This window comes from Scaptodrosophila lebanonensis, unplaced genomic scaffold (assembly GCF_003285725.1).
Source record: "Scaptodrosophila lebanonensis strain 11010-0011.00,11010-0021.00 unplaced genomic scaffold, SlebRS2 tig00000101-arrow-pilon, whole genome shotgun sequence".
NCBI classification, from domain to species: Eukaryota; Metazoa; Arthropoda; class Insecta; order Diptera; family Drosophilidae; genus Scaptodrosophila; species Scaptodrosophila lebanonensis.
The window spans coordinates 2,935,189-2,952,463 of NW_022060569.1; the positions used below are offsets into that span (position 1 = coordinate 2,935,189).

General features: G+C 43.1%; 1 protein-coding gene across 1 annotated transcript in view; it reads right to left on the bottom strand.

The window, feature by feature from the left end:
* LOC115628081 (xaa-Pro aminopeptidase ApepP) overlaps window positions 1-1,947 on the bottom strand; it is a 31,618-nt gene extending 29,671 nt beyond the window's left edge. The window contains exons 1-2 of the mRNA XM_030524054.1: window positions 1,879-1,947; window positions 1,175-1,605 (exon numbers count right to left, since the gene is read on the bottom strand). Of these exons, the coding sequence (XP_030379914.1) occupies window positions 1,175-1,589 (415 nt within the window). The 5' untranslated portion in view covers window positions 1,590-1,605; window positions 1,879-1,947. The remainder of the gene's footprint in view (window positions 1-1,174; window positions 1,606-1,878) is intronic.
* Window positions 1,948-17,275: the final 15,328 nt, after the last annotated feature.

Sequence of the window (17,275 nt, forward strand, 5' to 3'; positions counted from 1 at the left end):
GTATATTCGTGTCTGTGTAAGCATGTTCGCAGCATCAACAACAGCCGCAGGCAGCGCTGCAGCAGCAAATATGTTTATGGCTATAACTTCTTGTTAAATCGGTCTATCATGATGAAACTTGGCATACGGACACATAATTATACTAACTGGGGGTATTTGCAAGATTTTAGTTTGAAATTCCAATAATTACGGGAGTTAGAGAAAATCGCGATTTGCATGGGAGAGGGTGGAGGGAGGAAAATTCCAAAATACACATTTTCTGCGTATTCACATAAGGCAGCTGGGACTAATTTGGTGTCCCTAGGTCTGATAGTCTTCGAGATATAGGCGATTATACGAATAGAAAATCGGGAAAACCCCCATAGGGGGGAAGTGGGGGAAAATCAAAAAAATAAAACAAACTTGCACAGCGTACACACATAAGGCATCTTTGTGCAAAATTTGGTGTCTCTAGCTCTTATAGTCTCTGAGATCCAGGTGTTCATACGGACAGACAGAAAGACAGACAGGGCTAGATCGACTCGTCTCGTCATGCTGATCAAGAATATATATACTTTGTGGGGTCTGCCACGCCTCGTTCTGCCTGTTACATTTTCAGCTCCCGCAAACCTAGTATACTCTTGTACATTTTATGTACAGATATATAAAAACTACAGCAAATATCGTAGATGAATATAATACTATGTTGATATCGGAAAAAGTAAAAGCCTTCGCCAATTATATTAAAAATCACATGCCAAGTAGTAATAACACTCTATAAAAATTCAAAAAAACACACGAATTGTTTTGCTTTCAACATGATGAAGTTTATGGTAATTTTGAGTATTGGTTGCAAATGGTACAGTCGAGCAATCCTGACAGTAAAATACCCTGTACCCAGACAAAAGTAAATAATTGTGTATTAATTATGTGTGCAAATTTGGTATACATATGTAGCTTTTGAAATGAGGACAGTATTGACGAAATTCTGTAGCGGGGAGTGGCGGAAAACTCAAAAAATAAAATAAACTCGTATAGACTAGGGACTAAGTGCATCTAAATTCCAAGATTGGTTAATATGTGAAAGTCGGCCTTATCTGTTATATAGCAGCTATATGAATCAGTGATCCAAACTGAATTGGGTTATTGGTATTAAAATTATATGTATGAGTATAATTAAACTTAAAACACAAACCAGCTTCTGCTAACTCCTTTTCAATAGGCTTCCATAGACGATAAGAAAATAACCTTGGATCCACTCCTACTGCACTACCCTTTGGGAGATTTTTGGCAAGCCATGCACCAACAGTTGGGGTATTTGCCAACCCATCTCTCATTAAAGTCCAATTCGAGTCCAGCTGTTTTTCAGCCTGTTGATAATATCGCCCGTCAGTCCACAGTAGTGCCTTATCTGTGGTTATAACAGCTGTTCCGGCGGATCCATCAAATCCACTGATAAATGCTCGCCTACCGTCATGTTGACATTGGTACTCGCTTTGATGGGCATCATCCGATGGTACAATATAGGCGGAAAGCTTACTGGCGTCAGACACCAATTTAAGGTGCATAAGCTCTCGCAATTTTGACAGAATTTGCGATGTATCTTTCATGATTGTAGCAATTGCACTAATATGGACGATCAGATAACACCAATTTATACACACTTTAATACGAATTATTAATTTATTTACGTAGATATTGAGCGCATATATGTATGTATGTGTACATAAGTACGCGCAACAAATGTACAAAGATTACTACTCGTGATAAGCTATCGCCTAGGTTCTACTGTTATAAATAACTACTACGCATTTAATACTTAGTTTTTATTACTCTATGTGAAATGAATCTACAAATGTACACAATTTGTCGGTCCGTCCACCAAATCTGAAACGCTACCTTTAAATTAGCACAGTGCTAACTCATTCAGATAAAGTTCAATTGCAACTGATATTGAAGTAAAATCATGACAAGATTACCCTAAAATAAGTAGTACTCGATTTTTTTTTTTACTTTTCATACAATGGGCATTTTTTTCGATTAATTAATAAACTAATCGGGTATTTTCAAAAGCTGCGTACTAGGCCCTATTAAGAATATATCGAATTGCAAAATACTTTGATACAAAGAAATCGCCAATGCAATCCAAAAATCCATATACGGGGGTGCCACAGAAATCTCTTGCGCACAAATTGTGCCACAAAACTAAATTTCGGTGCCACAGTAATCTCTTTTGGGAGGTTTCAAATTTCCTCATAGTTTTTCTGAACAAAATGCATCACAAATACATTGAATATCCTATGTAAATATGATTAAATTAGCAAATAACTATATCTCTAGCTAAAGCAGTAGCATTCACACACATCGTCCACTTGGCCCACATACAAAATTACATTTTTCGAACCTTACATTTTGATGAGTTAGGTGGTATTTGTGATTCAAACGAAAGTTAAAAATAAAGAAAGTAGAGAAGCTAAAGTCGGGTATCCCGACTTTGAAATACTCTGTACATATGTGTAGAATAATTATGCGTGTATGTGTGTATTTGTGTGTGTCAACAGCTGCTGGCACTGTTGGGTCATATATACATATATGGCTATACTTTCCTGCTTCGGCCTATCATTCTGAAAATTGGTATATTGACTCATAATCAAACTGGTCAGATTTTTTGAATTTCAATGAAAAATTCTAAGAAATACGGGAGTTATGGAAAATCAGTGATTGCTGGGAGGAGGAGGCATTCCAAAATACACATTTTCTGCGTATTCACATAAGGCACCTGGGACTAAAATTTGGTGTCCCTAAGTCTTATAGTCTTCGAGATATAGGAGATTAAACGAATAGAAAATCGGGAAAACGCCCATAGGGGGGAAGTGGGGGGGGGGGAATCAAAAAAATAAAACAAACTTGCATAGCGTACACACATAAGGCATCTTTGTGCAAAGTTTGGTGTCTCTACCTCTTATAGTCTCTGAGATCTAGGTGTTAATACGGACAGACGGACGGACAGACATAGATCGACTCATCTTGTCATGCTAATCAAGAATATATATACTTTGTGGGGTCTGCCACGCCTCGTCCTTCCTGTTACATTTTTGAGCTCGCGCAAACCTAATATACTTGTACTCTTGTACATTTCATGTACAGAGTATAAATATATTTGACACAACTGTTGACGCAGATACTGCTTTAGATTAGGATGGTTTAAGAGAAATATATGGACTTTAGTTAAAGGCGAAGAAAGTGCGCTATAGCGGCCGCTTTAGGCTTAGTTTAGCATGTAAGCCAAAATTGAAGCTTAGTGGTGAAACATAGTTCAATACACGCAATTGTCGCACAACATTTTTCGTTATCGCAAATCGTTCCGCAGTAAATTTGATAAAAAGCAATCGTCCCATTCTTTCTTGTTTAATAATTTATATGAAATCATAAAAATTTTCAACAACTCTTGTTTAAAATAAGTACCAATAAAGTGTGTATTAATTAAACGAACTTGGCGCAAATTGAGCCTGAAAAGGAAATTGAAGATGAGGTTCGCAAAGCAGCAAAAGAAAAAAAAAAATACATGTATATTTGTGCACACATTCAAACCTCGGAAACTGCGTGGACCAACCGTCTCTGTTGACCGCCTAAAGAGGCAGTCATATGAATTGAAATTCCCTCACAGAGAGCACGAACGCGACAGCTCCCATTCGGCTTATAGCCGAACAGCTATTATGTGAGCTATCGCTCACAATTTTGATGGGACGTTTTCGTTGTATGTAATGACGCATCTAAATGTTGTATGGTTAAGTGCCTGAAGAGAGTCCAGTTTCATTTATTTTAAATGAACTTTTTGACAACGTGGTCGATGATGTAAATAAAAAGATTTATTTAGTTTCTTAATGATATCTCGCAATTTTGAGCAAAAACAAATATGCTGATATAAGCAACGCAGGTTCAGCATTGTCTGGTACAATGTCAGTAAAATGATGCTGGAATAAATATAAATAAATAAATACATATCCCCGCGAATATATGTTATATAATTTACATATATAAAAATGGAAGTATGTACAAGTATGTATGTATATTCCCTAAAGACTCCGAAACCGCTCAACCGATTTTGATCAAATTTTGTGGCATTATTTAAAATAGTCCAATGGGTGCACCATCGATCAACCATCGTTTGCTTTCTTATTTCTGCTCATTTTCATTGTAAAATCGAATACAAACAAGAAAGGAATGCTAAGGTCGAGCAAGCTCAACTCCTAAATACCATGTACCTCACACCAAAAAGGAAAAAATTAAAAAAAATTTTTTATTAAATAAAAAAATTATATTAATTAAATTATTTAATTAAATACATGGATTGTTTCATGTTTGTTTACTTAATTATGGCAATTACAATTTTTTTGTTTCCGTATTTCAAGTTTCATAATAATAAGCCAATGTTAAAAGAAGTCTTAGCCTAAGTGTAATATCTACCATTAGCTGTTGTTGCTGTTTTGACTCAACGGTGTACTGCACACATGCTCACACAAAGCCACATACAGACACGCATAAACCGAATTCCGTAAATGTTCAGTTATACACACTTTACGTGAGTTGGAATCTCGAAGAAGTACAGTTAGTGCGACTGATAAGTAGCTGGTCGACCTATTGAGGGGACCGACAGGCCTTGAGTTGAGAAGAACCTCTACTTCCATCAGATGTGTGTTTAGCTCTGCTTACACTGCTATAAATTCATTGGCTTAGAAATTAAGTTTACAATAAGTCTAATTACAATCTAACATTTCAAATAATAATCATAATTACTACTAATAGACTCTTGCTTCAACAATGTGTTTTGTTTAAAATAGTAGTCTAATTTGGAAGGAATAATTAATAAACTTAACATGTCTGCAGAATAACAACTTACTAACTCCTTTTTAAATCTAATATGAAATAAGTGGAACTGAAGAGTCTAAACATATTCGAAATATGCCCGCTGAAGTTTTACCTATACTGACTTTTCCGTCACTGTTGTGGGTTGAGATACTGCTTTTTGCTTTTTTGGATGTCCGTGACCGGAGGGCAGCTTGCCGGCTCTAATATGCTCTGACGCTGAGCATCTCAGTACTGTTGAAGCTGCTGCTGCGGCTGGAGGTATGGGGGCCCGCGGTCAGACATCGTGCCGCCCAAGCAGCTCCGCCAGGCAGCGTCCACTCTTCCAACTTTCGTGGCTCTGCGTACATTTTCCTTTCCTTTGCCATTGCCGATGTCCGTTCGCATATGGTAGCATCTGCCAAACTGTTGTACACCGCTGTGACGCTTTAAAACCAAAACGGGCTCGGAAAACCAACTTTGTTTTGTGCTGCCCATCACGTACGCTAGTGTTGGGAAGCGGTCTGTTCGAGATGCAGTTGCCGTTGTAGCGTTGGCAGCTGACTTCACTAACGTGAACATGTCCCGCTGTACAATTGTCTTGTTATTTGACCACTTTTATTCCATATGCCTGCGCATTTGTCGTTTCGTACTCCTGACGGTTGGTGAGTAGCTGGTCTTCCTGGCCCTGCCTATAATTAACTTTGGAAACACGAATGCGTTTAGTTGTGCTCATCTGGGCAGAACTCCCCCGCACTTGTGAGACTGTTGGGATACTGTTGTGTATCGGCAGCTCTGGTTTTGAGGTCTTGCACGTGTGCTGTTCTGCCCCGTCCTTCTGCCACTGGCCATAGCCGCACGATGAGATATGAACGCTTTTACTTTGTATGGCCCGTCATAGCCAACTTTGCTTTTAACTGTTCTGCAGCGTTGGAAATGTGGTGCTGTTTAACCTGAACTTTGTCGCCAATTTGGGGACGCCATTCACGCCTCCTCAATTTATATTGACGCGCTTCGTCTTCACTGGCCAGCCTTTAGTTTCTTCGTACAATCTGCGCGACAAATTGCACTAGCGCTGTGTGTGCTACAGGGCTGGCTGCAGCATCCGGATCTTCTCCATACAGGTGAATGCTGGTGAGTAGTCTGTGGCTTCAGATTGGGCTGTGTTAACCGCCAACTGGATCTCGTCCCACGCGGCACGTTGGTCATCAATAGCTGCGCGATGAGGGCTGTAACTGTTCTGTTACTGTTATGCTCAGTTGGATTCTTTTTGCGCCGTGTATGGCGCTGTCAGCTGCTTTTGGATGCCTAACTTGGTAAGGAATTGCTTCAGGGCTCGGCTCATGAATTGTGCGCCATTGTCGGTGATGAGCTGCTTCGGCGTGCCGAACCGGACCAGAATCCATCAGCGTCAGTTTCACTGCAGCCGCTGTGGCAGGTGGTCTGTCACGACTGTGAAATTCTATCTCTCTAGATTCCGAATGCCCTTCATGGGGATCTGCTAATATCAGTTTCGCACGTCGATGCTGCTGATATACATACTTTGCCTATCGTAGCTGTTCGAGAATATGCTGGATTCTCGGATTGGGGTATACGTCGAGCGCTCATTTAGCTGGGGGTAGTCGATTAACATACCCCACGCCCCATTCTTCTTGCGTACCAGCACTATGGGTGCGCTGTACTCGCTATTGGACTGCTCAATACAGCCTTTTGCCAGTAATTCGCCTACCTCATGGTCAATCACAACTTGCGTCGCAGGGTTCCTCGGATAGTAGCGCTGTTTGATGGGCCTGTCATTTTTGACGCGAGTCGTGTGTGCTTCCACTGATGAAGGAACGTGGCCACTCTAGCAGCCTGTTCTTTTGTCAACAGGGTGTAATGGGTCTGGTTGGTGTTATTGTACTAATTGTACTAGAAGCCAGATGGATTGGCTTGAACGTTCGAAATTGGAATATGATGTTTAAAGATAAGGAAAGCATGAAGCTGACAAGGAGGATGTTTTTCCCGTATACCCGCCCTACCTTGTAATGCTATTTTTATACTCTGTACATGAAATGTACAGAAGTATATTAGGTTTGCGGGAGCTGAAAAATGTAACAGGCAGAAGGAGGCGTGGCAGACCCCACAAAATATATATATTCTTGATCAGCATGGCGAGACGAGTCGATCTAGCCCTGTCTGTCTGTCTGTCCGTCTGTCCGTCCGTATGAACACCTGGATCTCAGAGACTATAAGAGATAGAGACACCAAATTTTGCACAAACATGCCTTATGTGTGTATTCTATACGAGTTTGTTTTATTTTTTTGATTTGTTTATATAGACGAAATTGCTTTGTATATGTGCAATTATACATCCTTTACGTGAGTTCAAATCCGAGAGAGGTGAAATCGATGAAATTTTTTTTTTAAATTTTTTTAATTTCTATAATTATTCTAAACATATGTATGGAGTATTTCAAAGTCGGGACACCCGACTTAAATTTCTCCTCTTGTTTTTAATAATGATAAATAAACTAAAAAAAAGGTTTAAATAGAATTTAATGTTTTACGGAGATGCTTAGCATGAAATTTCAATACGTGAGTGCAAACCAGCGGAAACTCAACGCCTCGTTCCTCTGCCAATTCCAGCGTTCCTCGCCATCTTTCCAGCTTGTTCCAAAAGTATATTAATAGCCCATTTGTTAAATTGGCAAAATATAATATATATATATATTTTTTTTTAATAAATTAGTAAAGAAAATTAAAATTCTCTTAATAAATTGCGGTTAACTTGTTATTGAACGGAAAGAAAAGTGAATCCCAGCCGTTCCGTCTTCAAGCCTGTTTTATTTGACCGAAAATTTTTTACTTTTCCGGTTTATTTTCTTTTTACAAAGTTTTAAGTCCGTTTCACTAAAAAATTGAAGGTGAAGCTCCGAAAGCGGAAGTGGCCACGGGATTATCCCTAATTCCTCCTGCCGCTAATAAACGAGTCACCTGGTTGATGTCGCCGAAGGCGGAATCCGGCCCACACTCAAAATCCAACGCGACGAGCTTAAGGAATTGTGGGACAGCGAGAAGCAGGAAAACGAGAGATACACCAGACCACTTGCCCGTGCAGAAAAAGAAAAGGGTGAGCTGTTCCTCATACTGGCCAAGTATGACTTTTGCTACTCAGCTTGTGAGCGGTGGATGGCTCAGCTGAGTGAGCAAATAGAGAACCTATCCGCTTCCAACAGCCAATCAGCGCCACGTCACACGAGGGGTTTTAGTCTTCCGCCCTGTGATACCGAAGTTTTTCCGTGACCTATTTACGGCGGTCTAAATAGACAATCCACGTCTATCTCCAGTGGAGAAGCTATTCCACCTCAACAACAAAACCAGGGGTGAGGCAAATTCCACCAATTTCTATCGATGGTTCTGAATCCGCATGGGCGAATTTAAAGAGTCGGTTAGAAAATGGGAGACACTTAGTGAATAGCCACCTGACCAACCTACTTGGCCTTTCCCCTATAATGCCAGAGTCCGGCACGGCAATAAAGGCACTCCAAAGCACGATCCAAAGGTGCTTGACAACTCTGGAGCATTCCATGGAGGATTTAAAACGTTCTTTCAACGCGCACCATCAATCCAAGCCCCCTGCACGGAAAGAGATTGAACTCATAAGGGTGAACTCATTCGAGGCGAAGATTATCGTCAAAGCACCAACGTGATCGCTATGCGCTAATCCGATTACGCCCTCGTTTCCTCCAAATGAACGTCGATGAGAGGGCAGCTGCCATTTAACAAAAAAAAACTCTGCCTTAACTATTTTGCCAGAGGGCATCAGTTAAGGGAGTATACTAGTGTCCATAGCTGTTTCACGACCAAATAGCGCCACCATACACTTCTGCACCGTGGTGCTCCTCCATCGATCACAGCTACAGGCGTATCCACGCGCGCTGCAGCTGCTACATCATCCAATCAATATATACAGTCCACTACTTTAAATCCAAGTAAAGCTTACTCATCAGCAACGTTCCCAGCTATAAGTGCTTTCAAGCACGCCACGGCTGCTCCTACTTCAAATCACAACATACAGCCCACAATTGCACAAGCGAATGTACAGATTTACTTCGCATTCAACATTCCAGGTGTACTTCTGGGCACCGTGGTCGTGAATATTCTTCACGGAGGCACGGTCCATTCAGCCATTTTAGGCGACATACATAATATGTGCCATTTCATGCTTGTGTCGCCGTCAAAACCAAGATTGCAAATTGAAATTTCAGCTTTCGTTCTGCCGACTTTGGCAGGGAATCCACCATCTTGTACGATCCCCCACGACGCATTGAGAGACCTGCCAAACTTACCATTGGCCGAACCCTTCTTCTTCCGAAGCTCGGAAATAGACATGCTTATCGGTGCGGATGTGCTTCCACCGATTTTATTGGACGGCCTCCAACGAAACATTTGCGGCACGCTATTAGGTCAAGAGACGATCGTCGGTTGGATATTGACTGGCCCAGTAGCGACTCGCAAAGCCAAATCTATTGCATCGTTTTCCACACAGATTGCATTGAGAAGTGGCACCAATTCGCAGAAGCCTTCATTAAAGTTTGGGTAGGCGGAGGATATCCCAGTGAGGGTGGGAGTGGCGTCTTCAAAAACCACAACGCCCTCGACTCCAAAAAAAACTTTTTTCCCAGTCAGCATGCATGATGTGAAGTCAAGGTCACGCATGGACAGGGCAAGAATGGGCCACCCTCTAAACCGCCGATTCTGTTGCCGCATCCGTCTTCGCGTCTTTTCTAGTGGGAACCCCGCCGCGTGATTCCAAATCTTTTGAGCACACTACATGCCTGCAACATATCGCTCCGCCAGGTGGACCATTCTCAAAGAATGTAACACCCTTTCGCAGTGGCTCGCCGTCAACACTACGCACGATGGCGTCATCAGTCAGGCACCCGCAACGGCGTCCGCATCGGCAACCGCTGCATCGGCTGCATTCACCACTGCAGCAGCCACTTCCGCATAGAAATCTACAGCTGCAAGCGCCGCAACCGTCTTGTGAAACGTAACGACCGCACATCCAACTCTGATTGCCTTTGGAGGATATCCGCCTGCCTGGCATTTACCAGCCTCCGTCTGAAAATCAGCCCTCTTATCGCCGAGCCCCACGGAGTATTCCACATCATGCCAAGTATCCAATTCCTAATGGCACAGTTTTGCTGTCAATATTCCAAAAAGGAAGTTTCTCCCTTTGCCAATGGCAAACTCCAGCGCCATTTGGTCCTGCTTTCCGCAGCAGAATTAGTATATGTGTAGTAGATCCGTGTTTAGCGCCGAGCTCCATGTTGTTTGTGTCTTGTTTATATTTAACTTCCGTTAATCGTTTGAAAAACTTTTTTCCGCCACAGCAGCGGCTTTCTCTCAAGATGGCCCCACGCAGGACCAGGATGGTGGAGAGCAGCCAGCACCGCGGAGCGAACTCATTCCGCTGCCGTGTTTGCCGAGGATTTCACGCCCTACGGCGGTGTCGCCGGATCCATAGGCTGAATCCGGAGAAACGCCTATGGGCAGTACTTGTTAATGAGTAATTGCCTGGCCCACGAGCATTCCTGGCCCACGAGCATTCACGTATACGAAAAACATAAAGAATTTGAGTTTCTAGATAATCAATGACAGCATCAGCAGAAATTTTACGATGAGGTTTCAGAAAGTGGAACTTTGTGTGGTGGTCCAACACTACGAAGATGCCTACATTACCTTTCTTTAATCTTGGGTATGGGCCAATAAAGTCCATGTATTCTATCTGAGCTGTGAGAGAAAAACGCTATTGGCCTTTCACTGCTATTCTCATCTACTTGCCCTAAAACGCCACCTACACTTGTCTGTGAAACATTACACTGTATAATGAACGGCTTCTCAAAGTTCGGAGTGATCAACAATGGTGCTGAGGTCAATCTGCTCTTAATTTCTTCGAAAGTCTCTTGTGATTCATCTGTCTATTCAAAGGTTTTGGCTTTTTTCGTCAATTAGCTAAGCCGTGCTGTTAGCGTGGCGAATTTATGCATGAACCGGCGGTACCAACCTGCAAAACCAAACAACTTTCTAAGTTCTTTCACTGAATAGGGCGGTGAAATCGCAAGACTTTATTGTTTTTTTATGTTCTGTAACGACGCCCTGCGTGTCGCAGAAGCCAGCACGGACGTCGTTACTAGTGACAGTATTATGTTAGTATTAAGTTTACTGTTCATAGATCCATTAGTGTAGCGCGTAAGGCGAAATTTAGGTTAGGTCAGTGAAGAACTGAGCACTGAAGCAGAAAGTCGCACTGGCTGTATATAATTTGGGAAATAAAACACGTGGTACGGATTTGTGCATACATTTTATTCGGAGGCGAGCCGGTTTATTTTTCTAAACGAGTATTTGCATCCGAATGGGGGGGTCCAATAATCAACTGATAGCATACTCTGGCTGGCGAGGATACCAGTGGCAGAGCAACCTCACAGTTCAAGGTCAAGCATGACTTCTTCAAAACCAATGCAATTTCATTTAATTATGATATCCATGAGGCGAAATATAGTTTGCGCTGCGTTAGTCAAGCCAAATGACATAACTTTAATGCGATAAAGTGGGTTATGTGGCACAGATTCATTTAATTTGGGGTGATTTGCCAAAAAGCATGCTTAATGTCAAGCGCCGAAATGAATTCTGCCTTCGGTAACCTCGATAAATCTTGGGTTGGGGATAAGAATCTTTTATAGTAACAGCATTAACCTTTCGTGAATGTAAATATAATCGAAATTTTTCACCCTTTTAAATGCTTCTCGTATCAGAACTACAATTCGCAACTGGCCTATTGAATTTATTTCCAAGTAGGACTTATCTTTCCTTAATAAAACAGAAGTCCCTTCACTATCAGTAGGTTCATTATGTTCCAACATCAAACTTCTATTAGCGTCTTGAGCTTCTTGTCTTTTTTTCTTCTTTTGATGACTTGACTGTCTAACCGTTCTGTGCTAACCTCACTTTGATCAACAACCTGTACTATTCTATTCTTGCGGCATTAGTATTAAGCCAACTCCTTATAATACACAAATTGTGGAAAATATGCTTACAACGAGTTATCATTATCGGTTCTATCATTAGCATTACTCTTTCACATACTCCACAAATACTTTCGCCCATCTCACTCGTCTAACTGATATATTTCTTTACTCATAATAATTTTCAAACATTTTCGACAAACAAACAAAAATATTTCAAATAATCTTGCTTTTTTCCACCTTCTTTTCCGTTATTCACAAATATCAAAAAAAAAAATTTCAGATAATCTTGCTTTTTTCCAGCTTCTTTTCCCGTATTCACAAATACCATTCTTATAGCCATTGTTCTATTTTAACTGCAACTGCATTTATAGTCGGGCTAAAAGATTTAAAGACACGCATTCAACATCTTTGAGATTTCTACAACCAGCTGTTTTCAGATAAAAATTAATACAATCTCACATTTCATTTCTTTTACAAGAAATTTGTAAATTTCTGTAGGGTATCAGTCGCCGCGCGGCTGGTGTTTTGGCATTATGTCTGCAGGCTCATGCGCTACAAATATAACTTCCAGAAGTCCGTTGGTCGAGTGGACCATTTCATATATCTCTTTATATGAAATGTGTTCACTGTAGCCGCTGGCGCTGGAGGATGCGGGGCTCATGCGCGGCTAAATATAACAACCAACAATTGCTTGCTTTTGTAGTCACACATATATACATAACGACTCATAGCGACGGAGGATTTCTGGATCTCTGGAGGATTGCTCAGGCTTACTCAGATTTAATTATCTGTGTCAACTTAGGTTAACTCCTTTGCTTCGCTGCTGGTACTCGTCGAGTCGTACACGTCTGTCATCTTGAATGGTCGCCGGAGAAGAGGGCGAAGCACGTCTGCTCGGGCTCGCGATACACGGAAAATAGCGAGCTTCCGTTCTCTCCTTGGCTTGTAGCTTTGTGCGGTGTAACCATTTCTCTCCTACTTCAAAATACCTATCTAAGCGTGGGCGGCGATGCCAGGTTGCTTGCCCTTGGTCCCCTTTCAAAAGATCGTTGCTTTATAACTCTAATCGTGTGCAGCGTAGTGAAATACAATTGAATCTTAAGTCTAGTAACAGCGTAATTGGCAAATAACAATTGATATACAGGAACTCCAATGTGCAATATTCAATGTGCAATAAAGTAAAATATGGGGCAATATTCAATATGAAATCTTAGGGCTAGTAACATAATGTGCAATAGTAGTGGACAGGAATTCTTGGACTAGAACTCCCCACATAAACGGCGGCCGTGGCTCTGCCGCTTCTTGTCGCGTCACCGAGTTGTAGTGAGATTTCTCGTGTTCTTTAGTCACATCAGTAGCGTCGTGTGGACTGGCTTCCGTAGTCGTAGTAGTCACTGTAGTAGTAGTGGGCAATGGTGTTTTGGCGGGAGTTGCAGCCATGCGCACTTCGTTCGGCGCATCGCAACTCGCAGGCCATTCTGAGCTGGGCAGTGATGTGTTGGTCGGAGCTGCAGCCAAGCGCACCGCGTTCGGCGCATCGCAACTCGCTGGGCACTCGGTTACTTTTGTTGTCTAGGAATGGCGAATTCTATGTACCGTCCCCGCTGGATCCCCTGTTGAGCGGAGACACTGCTCGTTTCTCGGAGCAAGCTGTGGGCAACAGGCAATAGTTCGCACGCATCGCCGATCACATTCCCAGCAGAATAGTACCCGTCTGTTACGGCACTGATCCTGGAAATGGCCCTGCTGACCACAGTTTCACAGAGAGCGTCGTTCGGAACATGCGAGTCTGTGCCATCAATTGGTTCGTTGCCTCCCGACTGCTCCTTTGCTGCATACCAGGCACCACCAACGTCATCGTTGGTGGTTCAAGCTGCGGCATCGGTCGCTGTTGGAAAGGATTGAGTGGCGTCTCGAACGTTGTTATAGCCTGTACCCAAAGGGGGAAAGGCTATACTAGTTTTGTACGAATGTATATAGGTAGGTCGGAGCGGCAGCCAGGGTGCACATCCCGACTCACTTAGGCCCTAGAAATTGGCCCGTTGTGATACCGCATGGACAAGTCCACTTCCCAAATGCCCGTGGTTGGCTGCATGTCTGCGCGAGTATTACGTCCATCCAGCTGCCTGGATGAACTTGAAAATGTCTATCGGCTTACTATCTATCTGTTTGCTAATGCCGATAGATATGGGAGGAGGCTGGCTCCTAGGAAGCGTTGTCTTGTCCTTGACAAAGCCGGGCAGTCGCAGAAGAGGTGGGTTACAGTTTCCTCCTCTTCCACGTCTCTGCAGCTTCTGCAGAAATCGTTGTGATAGAGTCCTAGTCTGGCGGCATGGGTGCCCACCAGCCAGTGCCCTGTGATGGCTCTGATTACAACTGAGCATTGGCTTCTGCTCAGTTTACAGAGTTCAGAAGATCGTCTCTTGTTGAGGATTGGCCACGTTTGGCGTGTGATTTTACAGGAGTCTGTGTCGGTGGTCCACATTTGATTAGCAACCGAATCGAAGTGGTTTCGAACTCTCCTTGACAGGAAGGAGGGAGGCGGTGGTACCGTGCCTTGCCAACTCGTCGGCTATGTAGTTTCCCTCGATATCCCTATGGCCTGGGACCCAAATGAGGTATATAGAGAACTGTGTTGCCATCTCGTGAAGAGATTTGCGGCAGTTTTGTACTGACATCGAGTTCGACGTGATGGCATTAAGGGATTTTATAGCCACTTGGCTATCCGAGTATATGCAGATTTCTCTGATATGTGTGGCTGGGCTTGGCAGTATAAGATGAGCTTCTTGAATGGCTATGATTTCCACCTGGAACACACTGCAGTGATCCGGTAGCCTGAAGGCTACGAGTTCTTCGCAAAAGACACCCCCACCTACGCGGTAAGTCAGCTTAGAACCGTCTGTATATATTTTGATGGAATTGGTTGGGCCTGGCGCGCTGAAGTTCCAATCTTCCCTAGAGGGAATGATGGTGTGAAATGGAGTATGGGGATACTCCTCTGGGATGCAGTGGTCAGTGACTGAGGGGATAGTCTCATTTCCTCTCAGAATTTTGGCATGACTAAAGCATTCTTCTGACCACTGGTTGGTTTCTCTCATGCGAAGAGCCGCCAGCGTGGCGTTCATCTTCCTCATGAGATGTATTGGGAGTATTCCCAGAATTGCATCTAGTGCATCGTTTGGAGTAGTGCGTAGTGCGCCCGAGATCGTTAGTTCAGCCTGTCGCTGAACTTTATTAAGTCTCTGAAGAGACAAGTTTTTCGTAAGTGATGGCCACCATATGGAGACACCATATAAAAGTATGGGTCTGATTATTGCAATATATAGCCAGTGGACCACATAGGGGGCCATACCCCATTTCAGTACAATGGATTTCCTGCAGGTGTAGAGTGCGATTGTGGCTTTCCTCAATCTGTCTTCGATATTCAGGTTCCAATCCAGCTTCCTATCTACTATCAAGTCTAGATATTTGGCTGAGCTGCTGAAGGATAATGGTACCCCATTTAGTAATAGGGGACGAAAAGGTGGGATTTTGTATTTCCTCGTGAATAATACCAGCTCTTTTTTTGCTGGGGCTTACACTTAGGCCACTTGACGTTTCCCAAGTTGAAAGTGTGCTTAATGCATCGGTCATGCGTTCGCACAAAGTTTGAGGGAATTTACCCGAGAGGGAAATGGTCACGTCATCTGCGTAGGGAGCGGGATCTTGCTTCTTAAATAGAGACCCACTAGTCTCTCGAATGTCTTTCATAGAAAAGATGAGAGACTTATCCGTCTGAAATCTTTCGGGGTAGTGTGCGAGGCTTAACCTGCTTTGGGTATGAAGACCACTCTTGATCTAAGCCAAGCTTCTGGGATATTCCTTGTCAGGAAGATTTTGTGAAAAATATCTGCCAGCCATCTGATGGCAGTATTTCCTGCGTGAATTAGCTGCGCCGGAATGATGTTATCCGGCCCTGCTGACTTATAGGGCTTGAAGCTTTTTATTGCCCACCTTATATTATTTTCAGATAGTAGATAGGGTGGCGTTTGAGATGGACCAGCGCTTGCTGAATAGCCGGTTGGTTTGATTCTTGTAGAGCTGGGAAAATGGGTGCCTAGAAGCAGCTCTAGAGACTCGTGACTCGAGGTCGTCCAAGTCTTGTCTGGCTTCTGAAGGTAACCTAGCATTGAGGGAGTTTTTGAGAGGACCTTCCTTAACTTTGCGGCGTCGGAGGTGTTCTCGATATCTGAGCAGAAGTTCTGCCATGAAGATCGTTTTGCCTGTCTGAGTATTTTCTTGTACTCTGACAGGCTTTGTTTGTATGCATACCAGTGTTGCTCTCCCCCTTGGGATCTGGCTGCATTGAAGAGTTTCCTGGGCTTTTTTCTTGATTCACTGACCTGTGGAGTCCACCAGGAAGGCTTGAGTTTGCCTCTTGGTTTCCCAGTGGGGCATGATTTCTGCAGCGCGATATCGCACGCTGTGGTGAATTGATTTATTAGCGTCGAGGTGAATTCAACTGTATCTGGGCCCTCAGGAGGGTATTTTGGAAGTATATTACTTAGATGATTAGAATACAAAGATCAATTTGTGCGTCTAGGATTTCTAGTCGCGATTGGTCTTTCATTCTTTAGAGATACTTCGAATTGAATGTATCTGTGGTCTGAGAAGGACTGTTCTAATAGAACTCTCCATTTGGAAATACGATTGTAAAGTGCGTCTGACGCCAAAATGAGCTCAAGAACCTGGCTTCGGTTCCTTACCATGAAAGTTGGATCTGATCCAGCATTACATAAAAGTATGTTAGTAGACAGGATGTAGTTAAAAATGGGCTCACCCCGTACATTGGTATCAGTGCTACCCCACTGAGTGTGATGAGCGTTGGCATCGCATCCTATGAGCAGATCTATGTTGTTCTGCCTGCTGTCCTCTATTATCTGTCTTGTCAACAGAGGTGGAGGGTTAGCTTCCTCGTAAGCCATGTAGACTGAGCATACTCTTAGAGGCTTTGGCCTAGCCTCAATGCATGCCGCTGTGTTATCTTCATTACTAAAATTGGATAGCAGAAAAATGTTTATGTTTTTCTTGATTAAAATACAGGTTCTGGTCTTGCCTAAGCTTTTCGCTGTAATCAGCTTATACTCCTTCGTCCCCAATCCAGAAACCTTGCCCCTACGGACCTAAGGTTCCTGAAAGAGGACTATGTCGATGTCGTCTTTGCTCAGACGATGTATTAGGGCAGCTGTTGCTGCTTTACAGTGGTGGATATTAATCTGTAGAAACCTCAAGGGCATCTACCACTATCTACACCACTGTCTTATCGGCCTCGTCGTCGTCCAGGATGAAGTCCTCATCCTCGTGGCCTAAAGTAGCGAACCCTTTCGCAAGCTCGGAGGTTTTGGAGGAATATCCTTCAAGGATATCCTCATCATCCGACGCGACCTCTGTTACAGGAC